The sequence below is a fragment of the Phacochoerus africanus genome, chromosome 1, assembly GCF_016906955.1.
Source record: "Phacochoerus africanus isolate WHEZ1 chromosome 1, ROS_Pafr_v1, whole genome shotgun sequence".
NCBI classification, from domain to species: domain Eukaryota; kingdom Metazoa; phylum Chordata; class Mammalia; order Artiodactyla; family Suidae; genus Phacochoerus; species Phacochoerus africanus.
Window position 1 is genome coordinate 276,292,685 of NC_062544.1, and position 25,086 is coordinate 276,317,770.

Genomic DNA, 25,086 nt, shown 5'->3' on the forward strand with positions numbered 1-25,086 from the left:
ATGGTCAAAGTTTAAAAATATCCAACATCGATTAGGAGGTTGAATATTAGGTAATCCAAGACCTAATAAAACTACATTCTATCTGAAGAGCTATTAGCCAATAAGTACTTTTTTTTTTTTTTTTTGCTTTTTAGGGCCATACACCTGTGGCATATGGAGGTTCCCAGGCTAGGGGCTGAATCAGAATTACAGCTGCCAGCTACGCCACAGTCAAAGCAACATGGGGTCTGAGCCACATCTACAGCCTATACCACAGCTCCTGGCAACGCTGGATCACTTAACCCACTGAGCGAGGCCAGGGACCGAACCTGCATCCTCATGGATGCTAGTCTGGTTCGTTACCACTGAGCCATAACAGGAACTCCAAGTACCAAAATTTAATATGCCTATATTCTTTAAATAGCAAATTTACATTTAGGAATTTATCCTAAGGAATAATAGTATAAGCATGCAAAATTACAGTGTATACAGGGATTACCTAGAATATTGGTTTAAATAATTAAAAGTTGGAAACAATCCAGATGTCTATTAAGAGGAGTCTGTTAGATGTCTACTAACAGGAGTTTGGTTAAATAAACTTAATATATCTAGCTACATGATGAAATTAATGCAGCCATTAAAAATGACATATTTGTTCATATAGAATGATATCCATTATATGTATATCTCATTTGTGTTAATGTGCTTGTATATATAATCCCATTTGTTTTGGTATATGCACATATGAAGATTAAGACAAATAATTTTGTAACAGTAGGATTACAAAAGGTCTTTATTATTATTTCTTTCTTTATACTTTTCTGGATTTTATCTTTTATTTTATTTTTTATAGCTGCACTTACAACACATGGAAATTCCCAGGGCCAGGGGTTGAATTGGAGCTACGACCTACTCTGCAGCTTGCGGCAAAGCCAGATCCTAAATTCACTAAGCGAGGCCAGGGCAGGAACCCACATCCTCATGGATACTAGTCATGTTCTTAACCCATTGAGTCACAACAAGAATTCCACTTTTCTGTATTTCTTGATTTCCTTTTGCATAGGTGTATTACTAGTGAATTACGGAAAAACAAAACCTATTTCAAAAGCAATATACTCATGGAAATCTTTTTCTCCAAGGGAGTGGAAGTTATGTAACAGAAGAGGAAGCTCAGGGAAATCCTTATGGAGTTGTCTGCTGTTGGAGAAATTAGGCCTGGATTTTAGGTCATCCTATCTGGTGACCATATACTTACATATTTAGGATTTGTTTCAAAGCTTCAGAAAAAACTTAAAGACACAGCACTTTATAGAAGTAAAACTATTCCAGCCCATTGATGTAAATTTCCATCATCAATGACATTTACATAGGTTAGGAGTATCTCTACAAATTAAAACTTTCTAGGGAGTTCCCTTCGTGGCTCAGTGGTTAACGAATCCTACTAGGAACCATGAGGTTGCGGGTTCCATTCCTGGCCTTGCTCAATGGGTTAATGATCTGGCGTTGCCGTGAGCTGTGGTGTAGGTCGCAGAGGCAGCTTGGATCCTACGTTGTTGTGGCTCTGGCGTAGGCTGGCGGCTACAGCTCTGATTGGACCCCTAGCCTGGGAACCTCCATATACCGCAGGAGTGGCCCTAGAAAAGGCAAAAAAAAAAAAAAAGAAAGAAAATCTCTAAAATACCTCAGTGGGATAGATATGTCATAGGGAATTACTTTACCTATGCTTGAAAAAGGGACCTGGGTACCAAGGCAATAAAACAAGTTCCTTGGAATAAGGAGCACCTTCTTCCCTTGTTTTCTTATAAACAAAGCACTTTCTTCATATGCTAGAAATCTCTTCTACGATATAGGTGAGCAAGAATATCTATCCCAATCTAAAATTTTAAAGCTTTATATAAGAAAATATAATAAAAATAAAATTAGGGAGTGAACATATTTTCTCCTTAGTATATATCAATAATTAATATCTATCAATAATTAATATCTCTAGGGAGGGACCAAAATGATCCCAAGTTAGTCTTCAATCCAGTCTAAATAATAAAGATTAAAGCATACCATAAGGGCTTTTATCCTCCTGAACTGGAAATATACTTAGACAATTTGCTCCATGTGTGTAAAAATACAATCTCCAGACAATTACAGAGCGGTTTCACATCAAAGAAAGCTGTCTTACCTCTTTACCATTCAGCTCTAGAGCACTCAAGGCAGAGCTTCCCTCCAAAAATGTAACCCACATTTTATCTTCCACAAACCTTTAAGGAAGAGAAGAACAAACAGTAAAAAAAGAATTAGTACCTAAAATAAAACTAGGATTAACAAGGGTTAGAGAAGCCAGGAAGTAAAAATACAAGAGAGCAGCAGGGCCAGGGGTGATGTGGAGAGGATACCCTTTCCCTAAAAGCATTCAAATTCTAATTTCTTTCAAATACTATGTTAATAAAACAGTCAACCACAAGAAAGGGGCCCTGGGACCTCCAACTGCAATCTCTGCAAATCCAATCCTTCATTTCACTGACCAGGAGAAAAAGGGCCAGAGGCAAAGTGGCTCCTTCAAAGTGATTCTCTGGGGAAAATACATCACAAGGCTGGGGTCGAAGTCTCCTGACCCTGCATTCCAGGACTGTGCACGTTACTGTCTCAACGATTTTCCTGAAGCACATTTCCTTTGACCCAGAAAAAAGACAGGGAATTGTCCCAACAAAAACAAAAACTAAACCCCACAAAATCAATGCATCAACCAGATTGGCCCCAAGGAACCTTAGGTTACCGTCCTTCTCTGTATTTTACTCTCTTGAGACTTCAAAGGCTTTTGCTATGATTCTAAGTTTAGAGTTTTGAAATAAGAAACCCTCAAAAGGAAAAACAAAAAGACCATGAGAATGAATTCTGAAGAGGAGGGACACTAATATGTAATCATATCATAAAAAAAGAATAAACAGATTATAACAGTATCAGTCTTATTTACAGAAACAATTTTACTGTTGAACTACTACCAACCATGTCAATTAAGTTCAGGAATCCTGGCAGATTTTTCAGATGAGAGACAGTAAAACGTATACACCTGCACACAGACAGACAGACAGACAGAGACACACACACACACATACACACACACTGCTTAGGTAAGAAACTTAAACTTCTTTGGCACTGAGTTACTAAGGTGCAGAATGCTACCAACTGAAAGACGCAGGGGCATTATTCCTACTTAAAGATTGTGAAGGGGATCTTTTTCCAGTTGTTGGCAATGGACCATCTCTGTCCTCCAAAGGTTACAATCGCTGCTATAAGGCTGCACGAGTGTCCCACACGCCAGGCAGTATGTTCCTTGATAGCGGTACCAAAGCGTCTGTGGTCATACAGCAGGACTAACTTCTGGATCCTGCCCTTGTTTGGCGATGTGAAAATACGCTTATACATTTTTAACTTTAACAAGAGTTTCCGCTTCTGATATCCATGGATTTATATAGGACATTTTAGATGCTGTATTTTCTTCCTATTTTCACTCACTGGGATAAAAGCTTCTGGACTTTTCCCCCCAGTTAGTATAGGTATCTAAACACGCCCCATCTACATTCCCGAGGAATCTCTTATTTATATATAGAGATTACAGACTTCAACCACTCCCTAATGGTCATCTTATTCTAGAACAAAAGGTGATGATCAGTTTAGCCTCCCTGTGATGGTAGTTCTGTCCCAGTTAACTTTCATTGTCTGTCTTTTCTATTCTAACTTGGTTGTCTCAAAGTGTAACAACCAGAATATTCCAGGTGAGGAGGCACCCCATGATTTTACGTTAGGATGACACCTCATTTTGTCACTAGTACTTTTTCTAAGGATAAGAAGCATTTTGGGGAAAGCTCCAAATTAACACAAGTTCTTTAGAGACTGGGATAAAGGCAGAAAGGTCCTTTTCCTGCGTCAGGCTTTCATCCCTTATGCACCCTTTGGGTTCTCTTGAGCCTAGTGCAATATTTTTACATTTGCTCAAAAGGACACTATCTCCTACTTGGCTGCCCACACTCGCAGTCCACATGATGCTCCTGGTGGTTTGGCATTTCTGTACTTGGCAAAGCTTACTGTCAGCTGTAAACTTGGAGATTTCATGATGTACTTGCTGGAGCCTTAAGATGTTTAGATGTTTTTGTTCGATTTTAAACCTTGGGGTAGATTGTTGTCCAACGATTTGAGGGAAGTCTAAATACAATTTCCTCTGTATTTGCCTATTTACTCTCAGAAAGGCCTCCAGGTTTCTCAGGAATGCTTCTCAGGCTACCTGACACCAGCTCATTTTCACGCTGTGGACTCTCCTGTTTAGGATCTGGGGAAGTCATTACACACGGGCTGATCCTCCCGAGATTCCACCCAGGAAGTGAGTCTTCGGTCTCTCCTCTCTCTGCCACGGCACCCAGTATGGAGATCTGCCCACCGAACATCTATGCAACCCACCTAAGTGAGCAGAAGAACAGCACAGAAAGGAATGTCTCCGTACCTCTTCCCTATGGAGTTCAACCACATGTAATTCGATCTTTCAAAATGGTTCTCAGAAGGCGAGAACATTTTTTTTTAAACAACGGAAGAGGCAGCTGGTTCTGCCACGGCAGATGGTTAGGTCAGCGACAGAAACCAAGATGGGAATGGATGGCTGCTGACTGCTCATCTGGCAGTGCTGCTTCTCCATTAGATGGAAATTAAATGACTTAAAAATCACTGGAAACACCAACTTTCTTAAACCGAGGGCTGCTTTACTCCCATCTCTCCTTAACAAAAAGGAGCAATCACATGTTCATTTTGCCATAGGGCTCATATGTTGTACTGTATAGGAATTGTGAGAGAACACATCTAAATGTGCACATATTTTTGTCATCGATTGTTCACATAAAGCTTTACTACTCAAATTTAAACTTTCTAAGAAGAGTCCGGTTTCATAACCCATGAGCTCTCTGAATAATATTTCTATAGTGTGATTTTCCTTTAGTTTGAAAATACGAATACTCATACAACTAGTCAATAATAGGTAAGGTTATTTCTTTCTTTCTTTTCTTTTTTAGGGCTGCACCCGTGGCACATGGAAGTTCCCAGGCTAGAGGTCAAATCAGAATTACAGCTGCCGGCCTACACCACAGCTCATGGCAACGTGGGATCCTTAATCCACTGAGCGAGGCCAGGGATCGAATCCACATCCTCAGGGATACCAGTTGGATTCGTTTCTGCTGTGCCACAACAGGAACTCCCAGGTGATTTGTTTTTGTTTTTTGTTTTTTTTGTCTTTTAGCCTTTTCTAGGGCCACTCCTGCGGCATCTGGAGGTTCCCAGGCTAGGGGTCCAATTGGAGCTGTAGCCACCGGCCTACACCAGAGCCACAGCAACGTGGGATCTGAGCTGCGTCTGCAACCTACACCACAGCTCACGGCAACACTGGATCCTTAACCCACTGAGCAAGGCCAGGGATGGAACCCGCAACCTCATGGTTCCTAGTCGGATTCATTAACCACTGTGCCACGACGGGAACTCTGTTTTCTTTTCTCTCTCTCTCTTTTTTTTTTTTTTTTGGTTTTTAGGGCTGCTCTTGAGGCATATGGAGGTTCCCAGGCTAAGGGTCAAATCGGAGCTGTAGCCACCGGCCTACACCACAGCCACAGCAACGCGGGATCCGAGCCACGTCTGCGACCTACAGCAGAGCTCACGGCAACACCGATCCTTAACCCACTGAGCAAGGGCAGGGACCGAACCGGTAACCTCATGGTTCCTAGTTGGATTCGTTAACCACTGAGCCACGATGGGAACTCCTCCCAGGTGATTTCTAATATAGAAAATATTATTTACGCATCATGAGCTGCTTTCGGACAACAAATACTTCACTCACCTTATGAGTATAACTTCACCAAAGTTTGTAAATTGCTGCAGAAGCTCATCAATCAGAGCATCGTCGAAAAAATTATTTTCTGATAAAGAACTTTTGATGGAGACCAACACCGTACCATCTGGCGGCCCCTGAACTGCAATCACTAGTTTATAAATGTTTTGCCTCTCTTCAGCTTCGACTTCAAATATATCGATATCAATCAGGGCAACGACAGGCCTTAGGCATGAAGGAGGGAGATGTGTTAGAAACATTTAAGAATGGATGGATTTCAAATAAATGGCAAGCACGATTCGAAACATGGAGGGTTTTTAAACCTATGGTCTGACGTCTTCAGCTCAGCCCTTCCGTAGTGCAGCAAAGTGCCAGGAGTCCACGTGTAGAGGATCTTGCTGCCGTCTTGGAAACTGGCATTTAGGAGATCTAAGTCTTCAGCTGCAGTGGAATAAACGAAAGAAAACACAGGGCAAGCTGCCTGAGCATGACTGATCTCGCAGAGCAGAAGGACTCTCTCCTTCATCTGTCAGCCTCACAGCTGTCTGAGGCTGGGGGGCCAGACCCACCTGCTAATAGGCAGCAAGTCTCTACACCATTCAGTTGGAAAGGTTTTTTTTTGGTGAGGTTATCCTGTTCTGCTTTACTGGGTTAAAATTAAGATGAGCCTTTACTTAACAGGGTTTCACAAGGAATTCCACAGACAAGTAGTAGTTCGAAATATCTGCTAACCACTTAAGTTATTCAAGGTAAAGATCTTTTTTTTTTTTTTCTTCGTCTTTTAGGGCCACACCCATGGCACATGGAGGTTCCCAGGCTAGGGGCTGCATCGGAGCTACAGCTGCCAGCCTACACCACAGCCTCAGCAACGTGGGATCTGAGCTGTAACTGTGACATACACCTCAGCTCACAGCAACGCCGGGTCCTTAACCCAATGAACGAGGTCAGGGATTGAACCTGCGTCCTTACGGATGCTCGTCAGATTCGTCTCCTCTGAGCCACAATGGGAACTCCTCAAGTTAAAGACCTTAACGAGCATTCAGCTGACAATTCTACAAAAATGTTTCCTTGCTTCTCTTCACATGACACTCTGTCACTGAAAGAAAAGAGACTGAAAAAATTAAACTACTCTAAGCAGGTCTGAGAATTTTTTTAAGTTTTATATTTAAACTGTTTATTTTATTCCAGATAACCATTGTTGGAAAAAAAAAGTAGCCCTCCTTGCCTTATTTCCTATTTACATCATTCCTCTCTTCCTTGTGAAGTGCACACTAACTCATTCAAATGAAGAAGTCCGTTTCCCAACCTGATCTATCAAAAGGCCATTTCCTTCTTCTCCAGAGGACACGGTCTGTCCAGGCAGGGGTGCGGCACTTTTCACTGGTGTCATAGTCATCAGAAAACAGATCATATTTATATGTTGGAGCAAAGGTTACTTTTCCTTCTAAAAATCCCCTAAAAATCTAAAATAAACATACACAAAGTAAGTGATTAGAAAAGGTGAAAATGGTCCGTTTTCATTCAGGTCGCCAGTCATTAAATGTCTATCATGTTAGAGATGAACACTTCTTCCTCTCTCTTTTTTTTTTTTTTTTGTCTTTTGTCTTTTTAGGGCCACACCCATGGTATATGGAGGTTCCCAGGCTAGGGGTTGAATCGGAGCTGCAGCTGCCGGCCTACACCGTAGCCACTGCAAAGCCAGATCCGAGCCGCACCTGCAACCTACACCACAGCTCATGGTAACACCGGATCCTTAACCCACTGATCAAGGCCAGGGATCGAACCAGGTCCTCGTGGATCCTTGTTGGATTCGAAACCTGCTGAGCTACAGTGGGAACCCCCAAGATGAACACTTCTAATGGAATGGGACAGAGCTTAAGAAAAAATGATTTACCATGTGGCCTTCTGAATGCCATGTGTTTGACATTTGATTAGACAAACTACAAAAACATGAACAATGGAATTCCACCAGTATTTGCACTATATGAGACCTTCAGAACTGAAGGAGACTTTGAAATCATACAGTTTGATGTCTTATTCTCAAATAAGGAACTGGGGTCTAAGAAAGTTATAACATACCCAGAATGTTTGAAGTTAAGTCTGATGGCCACAAAGGTACCACATCAAGGGGCCTCAATCACCTCTTCTTTAAAAAAAAGTTTTTAAAAATGAATTCTTCTAAAATTGTGTGGTCAGAAGCTTTATGAAGTAAATTTCGAAAAGGCCCACGACATGAGAAACAACGGAAAAAAATTAAGCAGAGTACCACAGGATCTTAAGGCCAAAAAGCAGTCATCCTGATGAGTAATATTCTAAACTTGCCATTACCAAAAGAAAAAAAAGTTATTCTTCTATTTGAGAGTGAATCTTATAGAGAAATAATACATTTTTCCTCCTAGAAATTATTACGGGTTTTCCTTTCCTTTTCTTTTCTTTTTTCCAAAGAGAAGGTAATTTTCTGTTAAACTATACCTATGTATTTATTAGGGATAGAGTCCAAGAGATTTTTTTTTTAAAAAAAACAAGCAAGACTTTAAGGAAAATATGTTTTCATAACCAAAGATCCGCTTCTTGTCAGTGGAAGTATCTTAAGGACGTTTATACCTGTCCAGCATTTTTCTGATTGATAAGTTGATCTCCTGCTATAAGAGAATCCCAATTCTGCTGTCTTATGAGCTCCTTAACTTCTTCGTTAGGGAGATCGATTCGGTAGTTAAAATCACCACACCAAAATACATAGTCATGGGAAAAGAGCATCCTTCCCTGGAAGCAAAGAGACAGAGTTTTATTTTATTTTATTTTTTTGTCTTTTTAGGGCCATATCCGAGGCATATAGAAGTTCCTAGGCTAGGGGTGAAATCAGAACCATAGCTGCCAGCCTATGCCACAGCCACAGCAAGGCGGGATCTGAGACATTTTTGCAACCTATACCACAGCTCACGGCAATGCTGGATCCTTAACCCACTGAGTGGGGCCTGGGATTGAACCCATGTCCTCATGGATACTAGCCGGGTTCGTTACGACTGAGCCATGATGGGAACTCCCAGTAACAGAATTTTAAACAACCAACTTAAAAAATGCTTTACAACTTTTTCTTTGCTTCCCCGACCCCCACCACACCTGAATGACTGAACCCCATAGTAATAACACGTGAAGTATCTATTTAGGTGAATGCTGTTGACATTTCTAGGAACGATCTTAAATTTTTAAAAACTGATATAGAACTTGGGGTAAACTGAATTACATTCCAATGCCTCCTCTTCAACAACAAGCAGAGAGCTTACCATTGGGAAACTCAGCTTCCGCGCTATTTCTATAAAATCTTCATTTCGCTCTTTGACTTGTGATTGTCCTGCTGCAAAGTGGCTGCAGACGAAGCAGAGGCTTGTGGTGTGGAACAGCATGCGAATGGCGACCGCTCCCTTATTTCCAGTTGCACCTCCCATTCCAGTCTTCACGGTATCAACCGCAACATCCCTTTAAAAGGAAGAATTCTAAATCCAAGATCAGAAGTTCCAACAGCTCCGTGTGTATGAGAAATTAGAAATGTCTATTACATGATTATAACACTACACACCTTTGAGGGCAAGCCTGTGAAATAGTACAGTGGAACTATTAGTGACTCTTTAATCAAGAACACATTTAAATACAGTTACCATATGATCCAGGGATCCCGCTCCTGGGCATATATCCAGAGAAAACTATAATTCAAAAAGATAGGTGCCCTCTCAATATTCATTGAAGCACTGCATTTACAACAGCCAAGACATGGAAGAAACCTAAGTGTCCACTGACAGATGAATGGATTAAAGAAGATGTGGTATACATACATGATGGAATACTACTCAGCCATAAAAAAGAACAAAATAATGCCATTTCTAGCACCATGGATAGACCTAGAGACTCTCATACTAACTGAAGTAAATCAGACAGAGAAAGACAAATATCATATGAGATCACTTTTTTTTTACTTTATTAAAATACTGAGTTTATGTCACATGTATATTTTTGTCTCCCCACCATTTCCATTTGTCTGACCACCACTACTACTATGTCCTATCATAACATTCCATACATACTTAAAACCAAGCAAAGGGTGGCATTCCATCTTTAAAAACTAACCAGGCATTTTGGACAACACATTCTTGGCAGTGGAACCTGGACAACATTTATCAGACAGGGTGGGGAAAGTTCTCACTCTGCATTAACAAAATGATACAAATGAACTAATTTACAAAACAGAAACAGACCCACAGACACAGAAAACAAACTTACAGTTACCAAAGGGGAAGGTGGGGGGAAGGGATAATTTAGGAGTTTGGGATTAACGTATATACACTACTTTATATAAAATAGATAATCAGCAGGGACTACTGTACCGCATGGGGAACTATACTCAATTATTTGGTAATAACCTCTAAGGGAAAAGAAGCTGAAAAAGAATATATATGTGTGTCTGTGCATCTACACAAACACACACTTATATGTATATATAATTCAATCATTTTGTTGTACACCTGAAACCAACACAACACTGTAAATCAACTAGACTTCAATAAAAAAAAAACATTTAAAAACAAGTACCATTAATAAGTGTTTCTCACAAGCCACAGAGCTGCCAGGCCCTTCTGTCACCTGCCATTAAGAAGGGGCCTGAGGAGTGTGATCTGTTCACTGACCTGATGAACGGAGCATGCTGTGGTCTGATAAAAACAAACAGGCAGACGCCCACCAGCTGCTCGGAAGCCAGCAACACGTACTTGTTGTCTCTGGAGATGGTCTTCTGCAGTTCCACAGCCCAGAGCTTCTGATTTGTTGTGCTACCAGGAAATGTTAAACAGGGGATCTTCAAAAAGCAATACAGCCTACTTCATAAGACAGTTGTCAAGGATACGTTTATATATGTTCACATCAAATAAAACCCCTCATGTAAGGAAATCTAGGCCAACAGAGAATCTTCATGCAGGCTGGTTTTTGTTTCCTTTCAAAAGGAAAAACCCAACATTTAGCCAAAAGAACACCACACTTAAAGTCCACCTTACTACCCCCTTCCTAAGAAAATATGAGTGCTCAGCAGATGAATAATCTCAAGCTTGCACACTTTACTTTTTCCTTAATATTTATTAGGATAACCGAGAAGAACACCCTTCCAGATACATGTCCCCCTCCTTTTTTCTGGATTATACATCTTAAAAAAATTTATCATGGAAAATTCTCAGCATACACAAAAAAGAGATAATCAACATTCCTGCCATGGCTCAGTGGTAACAAACCCGACTAGCATCCACGAGGATGTGGGTTTGATCCCTGGCCTCGCTCAGTGGGTTAAGGATTCAACGTTGCCATGAGCTGTGGTGTAGGTTGCAGACGAGGCTCAGATCTAGCATGGCTGTGGCTGTGGCTGTGGCTGGCAGCTGCAGCTTAGATTTGACCCCTAGCCTGGGAAGCTCCATGTGCCGAGGGCATGGCCCTAAAAAGACAAAAAAAAAAAACTAGAGAGAGAGATAATCATAAAATAAACTACCATACATCTATTACCTAGCTTCAACATTTATCTATTACCTAGCTTCAACACTTATCAACATTTTGCCCCAATCCCTTTTTTTTTTTTTTTAAACCCGTAATATTTTAAACTAAATCTAAGACACAGGCCATTTCATCCAAAAACCCTTTAGTATACACCTCTAACGCAACAGGACATTTTTATTTTTGTGAAATCACAATGCCACCATCACTTAAATATTTACAATTCCTGAGTATCATGTAATACTCAGTTCATATTTAAATTTCTGTGATATCTAAAAAAAGTCTTCTCACGGTTGGTTTCTTTAAAACAGGATCCAAATAAGGTCCACACATTGCATTTGCTTCTCGCCTCCTGAATCTCTCTTAATCTTTAACAGTTTCTCAGTCCACCCCACTCTCTTTTTAACACTGTTTTTTTTTGGTTTTTTTTTTTTTTTTTTTTTTAAAGAAGCTGGGATATTTGTCTGGAACATGTTTAACAGTCTGAATTTGTTGGATAAGTCTTCACAGTAGCTTGTCCTTCTAACTGTCAAGATTTGCCTTAAACTGGCTGATGTAGAAGCTTGATTAAGCAACATTCAATTTTATTGATTTGTTTTGGCAAAAACGACCTCCTGAGTAGTATATCACCCTTGTTATCAGAGCAGGGAGTACACAATCTCTATAATTTCACACCTGATCAGCTGTTCAGATTGTGTAATAATCAACTCTTAATAATAAAAAGTGCCCCCATTGATCCTTCTTCTAAGGTTTTAACATGGATTCATAATCACTGCCTAGATCCATTATTTCACTAGGGGTTGCAAAATGTTGATTGTATAATTTCTGCATTCCATGGGCATTTGTAATAAGTTGGAATTCTTCTATAAAGAACTTGTATCAACTATTTAGTTTTTTCTGGAGTTCCCGTTGTGTCTCAGTGGTTAACGAATCTGACTAGGAACCATGAGGTTGCAGGTTTGATCCCCGGCCTTGCTCAGTGGGTTAAGGATCCGGCGTTGCTGTGGCTGTGGTGTAGGCCGGCGGCTATAGCTCCGATTCGACCCGTAGCCTGGGAACCTCCATATTGCTGCAGGTTCGGCCCTGAAAAGACAAAAAAAGACAAAAACAAACAAAACAAAACAAAACAAAACAAAAAAAACCAAAACACTATTTAGTTTTTCTGAACCACAGGTCAAACAGAGAGGGTAGCATCCATTCCTGAGTCTTTCTCTTTATACATTTTCAGAGTAACAAGTCTGTGTCCAAGAACCTCCAGTGGCAGGTAAATACAGTCTCCTCATAGTTGTAGGTCACACAAAGGATACAGGGTAAGTCAGGACATGACCTCACGTCCATCCACCTGCTCTGTCTTACACTGTGCACACTTGCCTCCAAAATACCAATGCACAACATAGATTCCCTCCCAACCCATCACTACGACCTGGATTCTGAAAAGAGAAGGACAGATGCTCACGTCCCAAGTCATCGTCCCAACGAACTCGGATCACGCCATTCAAAACCGCACACGCCTCCCCACTCCCACATCTGATCCCCTGACCTCTATCTATCTATCTTCCATTGCTCTTGTTGTCTCCAAACATGCTGTGTAATTTACTTATTACAATTTTAATTGCCTGTCTCTTCCACTAGAAAAGAAGGTCCATGCAGGTAGGGATTTTAGTCTGTTTTATTCATTGATGTATCTTTAGCATGTAGGGTAGGTGCTCAGTAGATACTGGTTAAATATATGAATAAATAATCACTACTCTCATTTTAAAAAATAATTTGATTAAGCTATACTTAGACAAATAACTGAACAATCTGTTTGGTACTGGGAACCCTAAGAGTGTTTTCTATTTTAAGATCTGACCATGCATTTTCAGGAAAGACCCACAGCAAAATGAATGAAATTGAATTTCTTTTCTACTTCCCTATATAAATTGTTATTCACTTTAGCTAAGAAAAACATTGTCACTTGCAAGCTTGATAACTATACCATACTATTTCCACCCATAATTTTATTCTGACAATCTTTTTCAAAAGTCACAAAAAGATGGACAACTACTCAACTTTAAAAGCAAGGATCCTGGAGTTCCCTGGTAGCCTAGCTAATGGTTAAGGATCCAGTGTTGTCACCGCTGTGGCTTGAATTTGATCCCTGGCCTGGGAACTTCTGCATGCTGCGGACACGGCCAAAAAATTAAAAGTATTTTTTAAAAAATAAATAAAAATAAGCAAGCATCTTTCTTTTTCCTTTTCCTTTGGCCATACATAGGACATGTGGAAGTTCTTGGGCCAGGGATGAAACCCCAGCCACAGCAGTGACAATGCTGGAATCTTTACCTGCTGAGCCACCTGGGAACTCCCGCAAGCATCCTTTCTTAAAATAAAACACTAAAGCTTTAACTTTCATTACAATAATTTGTAATAGGACTTCAGAACATCAGTTCCCGGCTGTGGTCTGAGAACATCCCTGGGGGCCCCCAAAACCCATGAGGTTGAAACTGTCTCCCCTAATACCACTAAGAGATGGTTTTGACCTTTTCATTGTGTTGACCGACATTGCATGATGGTGCAAAAACAATGAGTAAAACTGCTGATGCCTTAGCATGAATCCAGGCACCAAACTGTACTAGTTTTCCTTAAAATATTTACCTCCATATGCATGCAGTTTAAAAAATGCTACTTCACTTAAGATTATCCTGATGAAGCAGTAAACATTAATTTTATCAAAGTTCAATCATTGAGTCCCATCTTTTAAATGTTCTGTGCAGTGAATGGAAAATACACACAAAGCACTCTGCTGCACACTGGATGCACACACAGTGGTTCTTTCAGAGAAAAGGACTTGATGGCTTGAGTTCAGAGCTGAAATACCACTTTTTTCATTGAATACAATTTTTACTTGAACGAGCTAGTGACAGACTATAGTTATTCAGATTTAGATTATTTGGCAAACATTTTTTTTTCAGCCAAGCCTGTGTTTTCAAGGGAAGCAAACAATAGCATGTATTGCCAATGATAAAATTTAAGTTTTCAAGCAAAAATGAGAATTTTGATAAACCTGTATCTGGTACTGTGAACTTTCTTTTTTTGCTTTTCAGGGCTGCACCTATGGCCAATGGAAGTTCCCAGGCTAGGGGTCAAACTGAGCTGCTGCCACCAAACTCTGCCACAGCCACAGCAATGCCAGATCTGAGCTGCATTTCTGACTGACACCACAGCTCACAGCAGCACCAGATCCTTAACCCACTGAGCGGGGCCAGGGATTGAACCCACGTCCTCATGAATACCAGTCAGGTTCATTACTGCTGAGCTACAATGGGAACTCCACCTGCTACTGTGATCTTGGCAGTTTCCAGATATTTGAAGAATTTGCTAATGAGGTCAGTGATGAAATTAGCCAACATGATGTTTTGCTATTGTATACTGAAAGCTATCAAAATTTGGAAGGTCTATATAATTCAGTAAACTAGTATGTTCCAAATGACTAATACATGATGTTTTGAAATCATGCAAGGGTAAAAGACAGGATGTTATAGTAAAAGAGGCACAGAAAGTTGATTGCTATGGTTTCAGATTTCACACTGTCACTAACTTTTAAAAAAAACACTATTTGTTGAGTAGTAAAATAGGGAAAAAAATGATCTGAAAAGGCTATTAAAATATTTCAGTTTCCAACTACATATTTATGCGATTTTCTTCACATACTTCAATCAAAATAACATATGGCAACAGACTAATGCAGAAGTATATACGAGAATCCAGCTGTCTGAAGCCAGGTTCAACAGCAATTTGCAAAACTTTCAGTCAATGCCCTCCTTTCTCAAAGAATTTTTGTTTGGGAAAATAGTTACTTTTCAGGGAAAAAAAAATGTGTGACTGGTGTTAACATGTAATGAGTTTATTACTCTCATTTTTAAATGAATTAAATGTTCTTAAAAATTTTATTTTTTAATTTCTAATGTGATACAGATCAAGAGCTAAAACCCACATGAACAAAACGTTCTTGACAATTTTTCAATATTTTCAAAAATGTAGAACGACCTGGAAGCAAAGTTTGAAAACTGCTATTTTAGAGTTTTAAAAGCACCTTTCCATATATTATCTTAATCTGTCTTTGCAACAAGTACTTCGTTACCTGTCCCCCCCCCCCCACCAGGCTCCTCAACTAGATGTCCCTGTGTGTCACCTGGCTGGCTTACCTGGCATTCACAATGTTCCCAGCATTCAACTCTACCATTTCTTCAAAACCAATTGCAAATATATCAGTTGGCTTACTTCTCTTATCTGCAAATAAGCATTCAAGAAAGACTTTTAAAATATGACCTTAGTTAAATGGCAACTCTCCTATCCCCCAAACAACTAAGATCAACAATCAGGTCTCATAAGAAGCCATTTTTGTGTTTCGAGTAAAACCAAATTCAAATTAAAGGCAAAAACCTACGAGGGAGACAAAATTACCTTCAATTTACTTTCTATTTAGGTGTCCTAAATAGCGATCTTCTTTAAGATCGCTATTCTTGAAGAACTTATATCCTTTCAGAAATCATTCTGAAAGAACTCTTGCTAAAGTCTGTCCCATAGACAGGAGACAAACAAGCTACTTCTTAAGGCTAAGCCAAATCAAAACGGAGAGGTAAAGGAATTTTTCAGAAAAGGCACAAACAATAAAGTGGTTGAGTAACCACCTCAAATTAGAGACGATGGCTGAGAGGGATTTTTCAAACTTAAACTTGAGAGCTCTGAGGTGGAAACAACCTAGGAGAATGGGAATAATCAGGGGTTCAGACCGACCCCTCTTTTCTAGCCATTAGCTCTCTCCTAGCTGATAAGACCAAATAAGAACAGAAGCTGCCTTAGTGATTCAGATTTAGATTATTTGGCAAACATTTTTTTTTTTCAACCATGTCTGTGTTTTCAAGGGAAAAAACCAATGGCTCAGTGGTAACGAGCTTGACTAGTGGCCTTGAGGATGTGGGTTCAATCCCTGGCCTCTTTAAGTGGGTTAAAGACCCAGTGTTGTCGTGAACAGTGGTGTAGGTTGCAGACACGCCTCAGATCCCACCTTGTTGTGGCTGTGGTTTAGACTGGCAGCTACAGATCTGACTGAACCCTAGCCTAGGAACTTGCATATACCTCAGTGTAGCCCTAAAAAGACCAAAAAAAAAGGACATGCAACCCAGGGTACTTCGGTGGCCCAAGCATTCAGAAATGAGGATCAAAGGCTAAAAAAAAGAGCTTATAAATACTATGAACTAATGCTGAGAAATAAAAAAATTAAAATATTTATTGACTGCTATTATGTGCAAGGCTTATACATAAATCTTCTCATTCCCTACACAAACACCTTATGAGACAAGATCATATTTGCCTTTTATTTACAGACATGAAACTGAGGCTTTCGAGAAACTAGGCAACTTGCCCTAGTTCACGCATAAAGAGCAGTGTGGCACAACTCTGGAACCCAACTTCCTGAGTTCAAATCCCAGCCTTGTCACTATTAGCTGCATGACCTTGGCCAGGTTACTTTCACTGACTCTCAGTTTCCTCATCAGTGAAAGTGGAATAACAATAATGACTGTGTGTTAGGTCTGTTATAGTGATTAAATAAACAGATGTAAAGTACTTAGCACTGTAGTGTTAGCTGTTATTTTATTATTGTTATTATTGCTGCAACTATAATTTCAAGTTAGGTTCAATGTAAATGAAAAGGGCATTTTCATAAAAGTTTAGGGAAATTCCCAGGGTTTAAGGTGTGAGTGATTAAAGATAATTTAAAAAGGAAAATTTGGGGAGTTCCCTGGGGGCCTAGTGGTTAAGGATTCAGTGTTGACACTGCTGTGGCTCGGGTTCAATCCCTGGCCTGAGAGCTTCCACATGCTGTGTGTGCAGCCACATGCTGTGTGTGCAGCCAAAAAAAAAGGGAAAATTTATACATCACAGTATTTCTTGTACACATTGCCTTCATAAATAGTACTTGGTAAATGTGTACTATTTAATTAATTAATTAATTTGCTTTTTAGGGCTGAACCTGTGGCACATGGAGGTCCCAGGCTTACGCCACAGCCACAGCAATGCCAGATCTGAGCTGCATCTATGACCTACACCACGGCTCACGGCAATGCTGGATCTTTAACCCACTGATCGAGGCCAGGAATTGAACCTGCATCCTCATGGATGCTAATCAGATTCGTTTCCGCTGAGCCATGATGGGAACTCCAAATATGTCCTATTTTAAAAAGGAATCAAAGTTGACTTAAAAGTAGAAGGGTTCAAATGAATGGTTTTAATCAAAATCTTAATAAAAGCATCGTCAGCTTAATGTTTGGTTCTGGCTATTAATAGCTTGGTGAATGAATGACAATCAAGATTTTACAGGATAAATCAGTAGTGTTAAGTATAAAGGGCCAACAAATACCAAAATAAGTTCTGTAAAACTGTTTATGATTTACCCTGTTTCTTATTTTAGTACACAGAGGACTGTATTTGAAAAAGGGAAAAAACTAGGTTTGAAAAATCATCAATTACAAAATAAGTTTGCTTTATATGCATTTAAAAGAATGAAAACAGAACTGGTTTTTCTAATATGTGCGGTTACCTGAAAGATATCTACTTCTGAACTACTGATCCCGTTTCTTGAGAATCAAGTACCAAAGAAAGTGAGTTGTTATTTTACCAGGATGTTTTCTTATGAAGTAATAGATAAAAGTCTAGGAATACAAAAGACCTAAGATTTTAATAGAGTTGATCTATAAAAACGTTGGTCTTTATACATGTAAATCCCAGTTTCTCTTCTAACATAATACATATTGTGAAATGCAGCGTTTGCTTTCCACATTAATAAATCACGGCCAGGATTAATTAATTAAATCCGTATTATAAAACGCCAACCTTGAAACTCCTGGATACCAGCTAACTTGGGTGCATCAAGAAGCCAGTCGGTGAGGGTCTGATTCTTAAAAGCTATGCTGCGAAACTGCTTCCCGCCATTCACGTTCCAGGTGCCCACACATACTCGAATTTTCTTGGGCTTTGAATACTTGTAGAAATTCTCACACATGCTCTTTAGTACTTTAGAAGATGCTAATCGAAGACAAAATATGACAGAATTTTGGCTGCATTAAACCGCTTACAAAGATTGCTTTTCGTAACTGAGAAATGATGGCTGGAAAGTCCAGTTACCATTGTCAGCACAAACAAGCATCAGATTCATGCACAGGCACACACAGAGCCCAGCATGATGCAATTAACCAACACAATTTAAAAAAATCAACTACATTAAATACAACAGCTCAAGAGAAAAAAACTACTGCATAATTATTGCAGCAACAGAAAACGTGCAGAACAAAGAGTTCTGTTGCAGTGCAACAGCACATTATTTTATGATATACAAAATTAGAGACTGTGCGTTTTTAGGAACATAGCAACTGACTTTTACACAACTTCCATTTGGAGGCTAGGAAAAATGTCATTTCTCGCCAACCGAAGACATTCAATCACTATCACAGTTAAGATTCCAGCTACTGCCAGGTAGGTGGTTTGGATGAATAATGGCTCCTTGACAAAAACACAAATTATGGACACTAATGAGATGTTGGAGAATGAAGTCACTACAAAATGCCTCCCGTCTCCGAGGAGACATCAAGTCCTTCACAACACTCCTAAGGGCCCCAGATGACTTGTCTTGCCTTCCTGCCTTCGCCGGGTACCCCATCCCTGTTCACTCACTGCTCAGCCATGCGACCCCTTTGCACCGGCTGCTTCCACCTCCTTTAGGTCTTGACTACCCAGGGAGGCTTGTCCTGACCACCTTATTCAAATCTGCATCCTGTCCCTCCTTGCTTTATTTTCCTCTGTGGCTTGATTGATGTATCCTGTAACTATCTGCCTCCCTCACAAGAATGGAAGCTCCAGGAGAGCAAAAATGTGGGTCTATATAGTTTGCTCCAAAAGTCTCTACCCCTAGTGACTAGAAGAGTGCCTGGTACATAGTAAGTGCTCAATAAATAATGGTTAAGTGAATAAATGTTCAATACATTTTGAATCCTTAAGGCTGGCCCTGCCTATTTTTTTGGACTTCCACCTATCTTTTTCCTTTGAAATCACACTTCATTTGGTTAAACTCCTGGCACCTAGAGTGAAAAGAACCCTAACAGGACCTCAGCCTAAATAGAGAACACACCCTTAACTGGGACTTAACTTGTAAAAGGAAATCAAAGTGATTCTCACCGTTCACCACATGATCTTATTTTATTATGATACTAACTATTATTTTTGGATACCAAGGAGCAGCAAGCAGCCTTGTGGGAGAAGGAGTGAAAAAGGCAAGCACATTTTGGATTAGAAGGAAAATAGTTTGACCTGGGAATCCCACGAAAGGACTGCCAGCTGAGATGACAGGCACGTCCTCACTGTCCCCACGGGCAGACCTGCACATTTCTAGCCCTCTTGCTATTTGACTTGATCACGTGGATACAAGTGTCCGGTGGTATGAAAGCAGATGACTTGCTCGGGCCTGTTGCTACGGTTCACTGAAAGCTATCTTTCAACTACGGTTAACTGAAAGAATCATTCTCTACTACAACGGATTACCGCTGGTCTTCATCATTGAAGTCACTGCCATTGTTATCACTACGGAAACAGCTTCTACAATCCTTCCTACCTGGAAACACAAGCTCTATAATGATGAACAGCTTAAAATATTCAGCAAGACAAAATAATGCACTGGGTGAGCTATTAAAGTCAGTTTACATATGGAATAAAAAGTTTTTTAAAATTCCTAATTTATTCTTTTTTAAAAAAAATTATTCTTAACTGGTTGGCATCTTAATGTGCGGAAGGAAATGAGTCCATGTTCTAAACAGATGTCCATCCCTAAATACCAAATCATTTCAGAAACGGATTTCAGGATGCAACTCAAAAACACATCCAAGGGCTCTCCTCGCTATCCTTCTCAAAAAAAAAAAAAAATCAACAAGAGTTTTTGGAAACATCCAGAACAATAACTAAGTGAAACAAATCTTAAGTGATACAAAATATCAAGTTAAGGGAAGAAATGATACTTTTTAAACTATGTTTCTGGCAAGAGTTTAACTTTTGTTCCTTTGGCCACAGAGTCAAGTTTAAAGATAAGCTCATAAACCTGGTCCGCAGAAAGAAGGCGTGAGATTCCTAAGAACAGGAAAGGCAGGAAAAATAATGACCTTTAGGTCTTACACATTTAATTCCTTTAACTTTGTTAGCAACCAATTTCAGATCATATTTTAGTGCAGGTCTCATAGTTACATAAAATATTTCACCCATAATATGAGAAAATGAGTTGATGCTTTTTAAAACATTATGCATGAACAGCACTTGTTGAGTAGTTGTAAATATCACAGATAGGACTCAGCCATTAATCCAAAAGAGACATATATGGATTTTTTCCATTTGCCTATTAACAGTAAGACATAACACTAAGAATGTTTGTTCCATGAAACACAAAAGTGAAATCAAAACTAGATGAGCTGGGAGTTCCTGTCTTGGCTCAGTGGTAACGATCCTGAATAGGATCCATGAGGACGTGGGTTCGACCCCTAGCCTTGCTCAGTGGGTTAAGGATCTGGCATTGCATGAGCTGTGGCATAGGTCACAGACACGGCTTGGATCTGGTGCTGCTGTGGCTGTGGCACAGGCTGGCAGCTACAGCTCCATTTGACCCCTAGCCTGAGAACTTCCAGATGCCGAGGATGCAGCCTTAAAAAGACAAAACAAAAAACAAAAACCAATCCTCCCCCCAAAAAAACCTAGATGAGCTGTATTTAATTGGAATTAAGCATTTGTGAAGGACAGCAAAGAGCACTGCATATTTCCTTCTAATAAAGTACTTAGTTTTCTCAAACATAAATTACTTTCTCAGATTAAAATAAGGCATTAATTTCTCCTGTTAGAATCTGAGGGCAAAATAAAAAGGAAGATTTCCATTTATTTATGGCTTTTTTATATACAACATCAACTTAAAAAAAAGAAAAAGTTTCTTTTATTTATAGATTGATTTTCTATACTGTACCTGACTGTAATGTCTGTTCAGAAACTATGGATGCATCAAGAAGAAAACAAAGAATCATTAGTCAAACAGCAAGTTACAGTTGAAGTCTAGAGTGTTATGACAAAACATTCTCAGATGGCTTTTTTCTTTTGATTTTAGTTTGATGACTTTATTTTTTTTCGGATGGCTACAGGACACCAAAGATAAAAATAAATGATAATAACTGAGGCAAACCCTCTGCATCTAAAAAAAATCCTCCAGGGACTCAGTGATATCCAGGGTTTCACAGTCAGAAAGTTCCAGGCCTGCTTTCCAGGCTGCTGTTGTACGTAGGTCTAAGTGTGCCTGTGCCCATCCTTGTGAAAGAGAATATGAATCTGAAAACCCAAGAGACTGAAGGATATCAAAATACGGAAGACACTGCATGAACACACACCTTTTAGTATTCTTTCCGGGACTCATCAGTTGCTAAGTACAATCAAGCTTAGTTACAACAAAATATATACACTCCGACAAAGTCACCATGCTATGCAAAATGGTGCAAATTCACAGAAGCCGCAGGGCTTAGTGCAAAAATGGGGTTTGGGCACAACACTCAAACGCTTCGGCAATGCCGTGCCAAGAAAGATAGGAACCTCGTATAAAAACAGTAGCAGATTTTTACACATGTTAAATGGTTAAGATATGCACGGATATGTCCAAAATATGGCACTTCATCCTGAACACGACCTGAAGTTTGTTTATAGAAATGGGCATCAGGAGGCCTGTAATTGTTAGTAACTGTGAACCCTGGGAGAAGGGTTCTGTGAAACTGGACAGTAAGTTGTAACACCAGATACAGATGGATCGTGGCTCAGCACACGTCTGGTGAAATGAGGGAGAGGGATGTCCGAGGTATATGCATATATGTATGTGTTTTATATATTTCTGCCCAAATCGGTTCTGCTGGGTGCAGTTTTCTGTGTTTCCCAAGGGTTTTTACCAGTGAAGTCATGCATAAGCTGCTGCAGAATTGGCATTATACTCAAAAGGTTCCCTGAGGCAACATCCAAGTTGCAACAAATTCCCATACTTTGACTATACATTATAGCAGAACGGCTTGCATCTTTTCAAAACATGTATTTTTCATAGAGTAAAATGTGCAGGAAACTAAAAAACTGATGCTCGAGTCTGGCAATTACTCAGGCCCCTCGCTTCTTTCCTGCAATGGCTTACTTTCAGGAGTTGCTGATTAATGCCTCCACATCAAAGTAGGCACAGGTGCAAAGAGGTGATAAGACACGAATTGCTCAGTGTCTACTGCTGGAAGCCAGGAAGAAAGCCTGAAGTAAAAAGCAGTAGCTATGATCAGATTCTGGTTTTCAGAGCTTTAGCAGGTGCCTGTCCCCGGCCTACTCACAGATCCCCGAGGAGCTGACTGGAAATTACTACCTTCAGCACCATGCAGCATTCTGAAGGAATCCATGATACACTATGGGACCAAGTAAATTACCCAAGAGGATATTATCTGATGAGGAACAATTTCTCCTACTTGAACAGGGAAAATTGAAAGGTTTGGTTTGGGGGATAACAGAAGAAACCAAAATGTTCAGAGTGCTGAAAAGTTAAAATAGAAAAAAAAAAAATGAAACTAAGGAAGTCAAATTTATTAAGTTCCGCAAGGCATACTGGGTTTTCCCATGACACTACTTAATATATGCTTGCTGATATGAGCTCAAATTCTTTTAATTTGAATGAAAGACACAGTGAAGATCAACAGCTATTGTGAAAGCCATATACTTAATGTCAAATATTAAAACTGGCAAAGACATACTGTCTAATAATAAGCAGCATTTAAAATTACGGGTATGTTTAATGCTTCTTCAAACAATAGCATTTAAAAGGTCAGACCAAGTTATAGAAACTTTTGGGGTGGTGGTTAGCCAAAATAATCAAAACAGGTATTGGTTTTTTTAATGCAGCAATGTTTTCTACATAATTAGGTTACTGAATACTCTACTGAAAGCACTAGCTGAACATTTTATGAAATCTTGCCTTACATAAAGTTAGCAGTACTTAAACCATTTACCCCCTCAATCATAATCTATAAAAGAAAACATGCATAGGCCTTGGTTTATGTCTTAATAATTCCACTGCTGATATAAATATTTTAGAAGAGAAACTTCCTTTGGAGAAGGCAATTTTAGAAAATCACATTGATAGAAATCCCTTTTGATTAAAAGGGACTCAATCTTAAAAGTATTAGGCAAGTCAGTTTACATTTATCTCCTAGACTTTTAGAAGGAATATAAACAACACAAAGTAAGTAAAATATAAAGTACGCATACCACGCAAACTTCCAGTAGTTAAAAGGGCTCGAGCTTTGTCAGCTAAATCACTATTTAGGGTATTTCCTAGTAGCAAAACATCAATGGCCTCTTGCTTGGAGCTGTCAAAGAAGTTATTCTGGATTGTTCGACTAACAGAACGAGCACCATCTTTTAACTTTCCAGCCTGTTGGGGAAAAAAGCACGGACTTTCATTCTAAATACTGGTTTTACTTGATAGGTATTCTGAAACGTTAAATAAATCTTATATGACTTTATTGTGATAAAGAGGACCCAATGATTCTATTCTGAATATCAAATCATCACATTAAAACAGCCTAAGACGTCACTGTTTCCTTCCCTCTTTTTGGATAACAGCTCTGCACAGAGATAGAAGCAACTCAGTGCCACAACTGCATCCACTAAGGCAATCTAGAGCAGTAACAGTTTAGAACTGTTTGCTAGAAAGGAACTAAATGAAAAGGTACATACTCAAGACAAGGAAATTACTTCCTACATTGTAACTTTGAGACTTGGGGGATGGGTGGGGTGGGGGAGGAGAAACACAGGAGATAAAGGAGGACGCGAGAAACACAGGAGATAAAGGAGGACGCGAGGAACCGACCTGTTCTCGGAATAACTTCAAAGTACTCTAGCAGAAAAATAAAATTGAAATCGATCCTAAATAACTTAGTTAAAACTAGACATGAATATGAGAATGAAGATTGAGTCTATAACATATAAACTAGCTTGCCTATTTTTAGCTCATTTTATAGCCTCTGTAAATATAAATTATAAAAATGATAAACTTAAGCCAATTCTTTCAGAGAGTTGATTATAATTTTAATGAACATATATTTATTTTAGGCATGTTAGTCACCATAAAGATATTTTAATCTTATAGATTTTGCTGAGAGTTTTTTAAAAAAAAGTCTTGCCTTTTAGAAAAAAATTCAGTTCGCAATATGTAATTTTTATCCCTTAAAGAAATAACAGGAATTTGAGGCTTAAAATGTCATTTCCTTCCATAAAACATATGCAAATGACATTATTTGAAAAGACACTCACCATTCACATTATCGGGCAATTAATCAAAAGGAACCCAGAGAAAGGAAAAGAAAGAGCAGTTCAGATGTTAGATTTTAGTTCAATTCAGACTAGTATATTTAATAAATAAATTTCATATCTATTTTGTTAGAGATAAAGACCACTGAAAATATATGTAACCTCTGTACATAGACAGTTTTAGTCAACTGCAGAAACAAAAAGACTATCAAAGAATATCTTAATCAACAGTTATAGAAAATCAAGTTTAAAAGCAAGAATTATGTTCTTTATTTAAAAGGTATATATGAAAGTTTAACAGTTGCAGGCTTTCAAAAATAGTGTCCATTTAAGAAGTAAATATT

The 25,086-nt window shown here is 39.2% G+C and overlaps 1 protein-coding gene across 5 annotated transcripts in view; it reads right to left on the minus strand.

The window, feature by feature from the left end:
- SYNJ1 (synaptojanin 1) overlaps positions 1–25,086 on the minus strand; it is a 100,848-nt gene that overhangs the window by 25,821 nt on the left and 49,941 nt on the right. For all 5 annotated transcript variants that reach the window (XM_047795562.1, XM_047795545.1, XM_047795536.1 and 2 more), the window contains exons 12-21: positions 23,699–23,864; positions 18,236–18,427; positions 15,547–15,631; positions 10,513–10,653; positions 9,118–9,310; positions 8,438–8,596; positions 7,140–7,296; positions 6,157–6,274; positions 5,843–6,058; positions 2,153–2,231 (exon numbers count right to left, since the gene is read on the minus strand). In XM_047795562.1, coding sequence (XP_047651518.1) covers positions 2,153–2,231; positions 5,843–6,058; positions 6,157–6,274; positions 7,140–7,296; positions 8,438–8,596; positions 9,118–9,310; positions 10,513–10,653; positions 15,547–15,631; positions 18,236–18,427; positions 23,699–23,864 — 1,506 coding nt within the window. The remainder of the gene's footprint in view (positions 1–2,152; positions 2,232–5,842; positions 6,059–6,156; positions 6,275–7,139; positions 7,297–8,437; positions 8,597–9,117; positions 9,311–10,512; positions 10,654–15,546; positions 15,632–18,235; positions 18,428–23,698; positions 23,865–25,086) is intronic.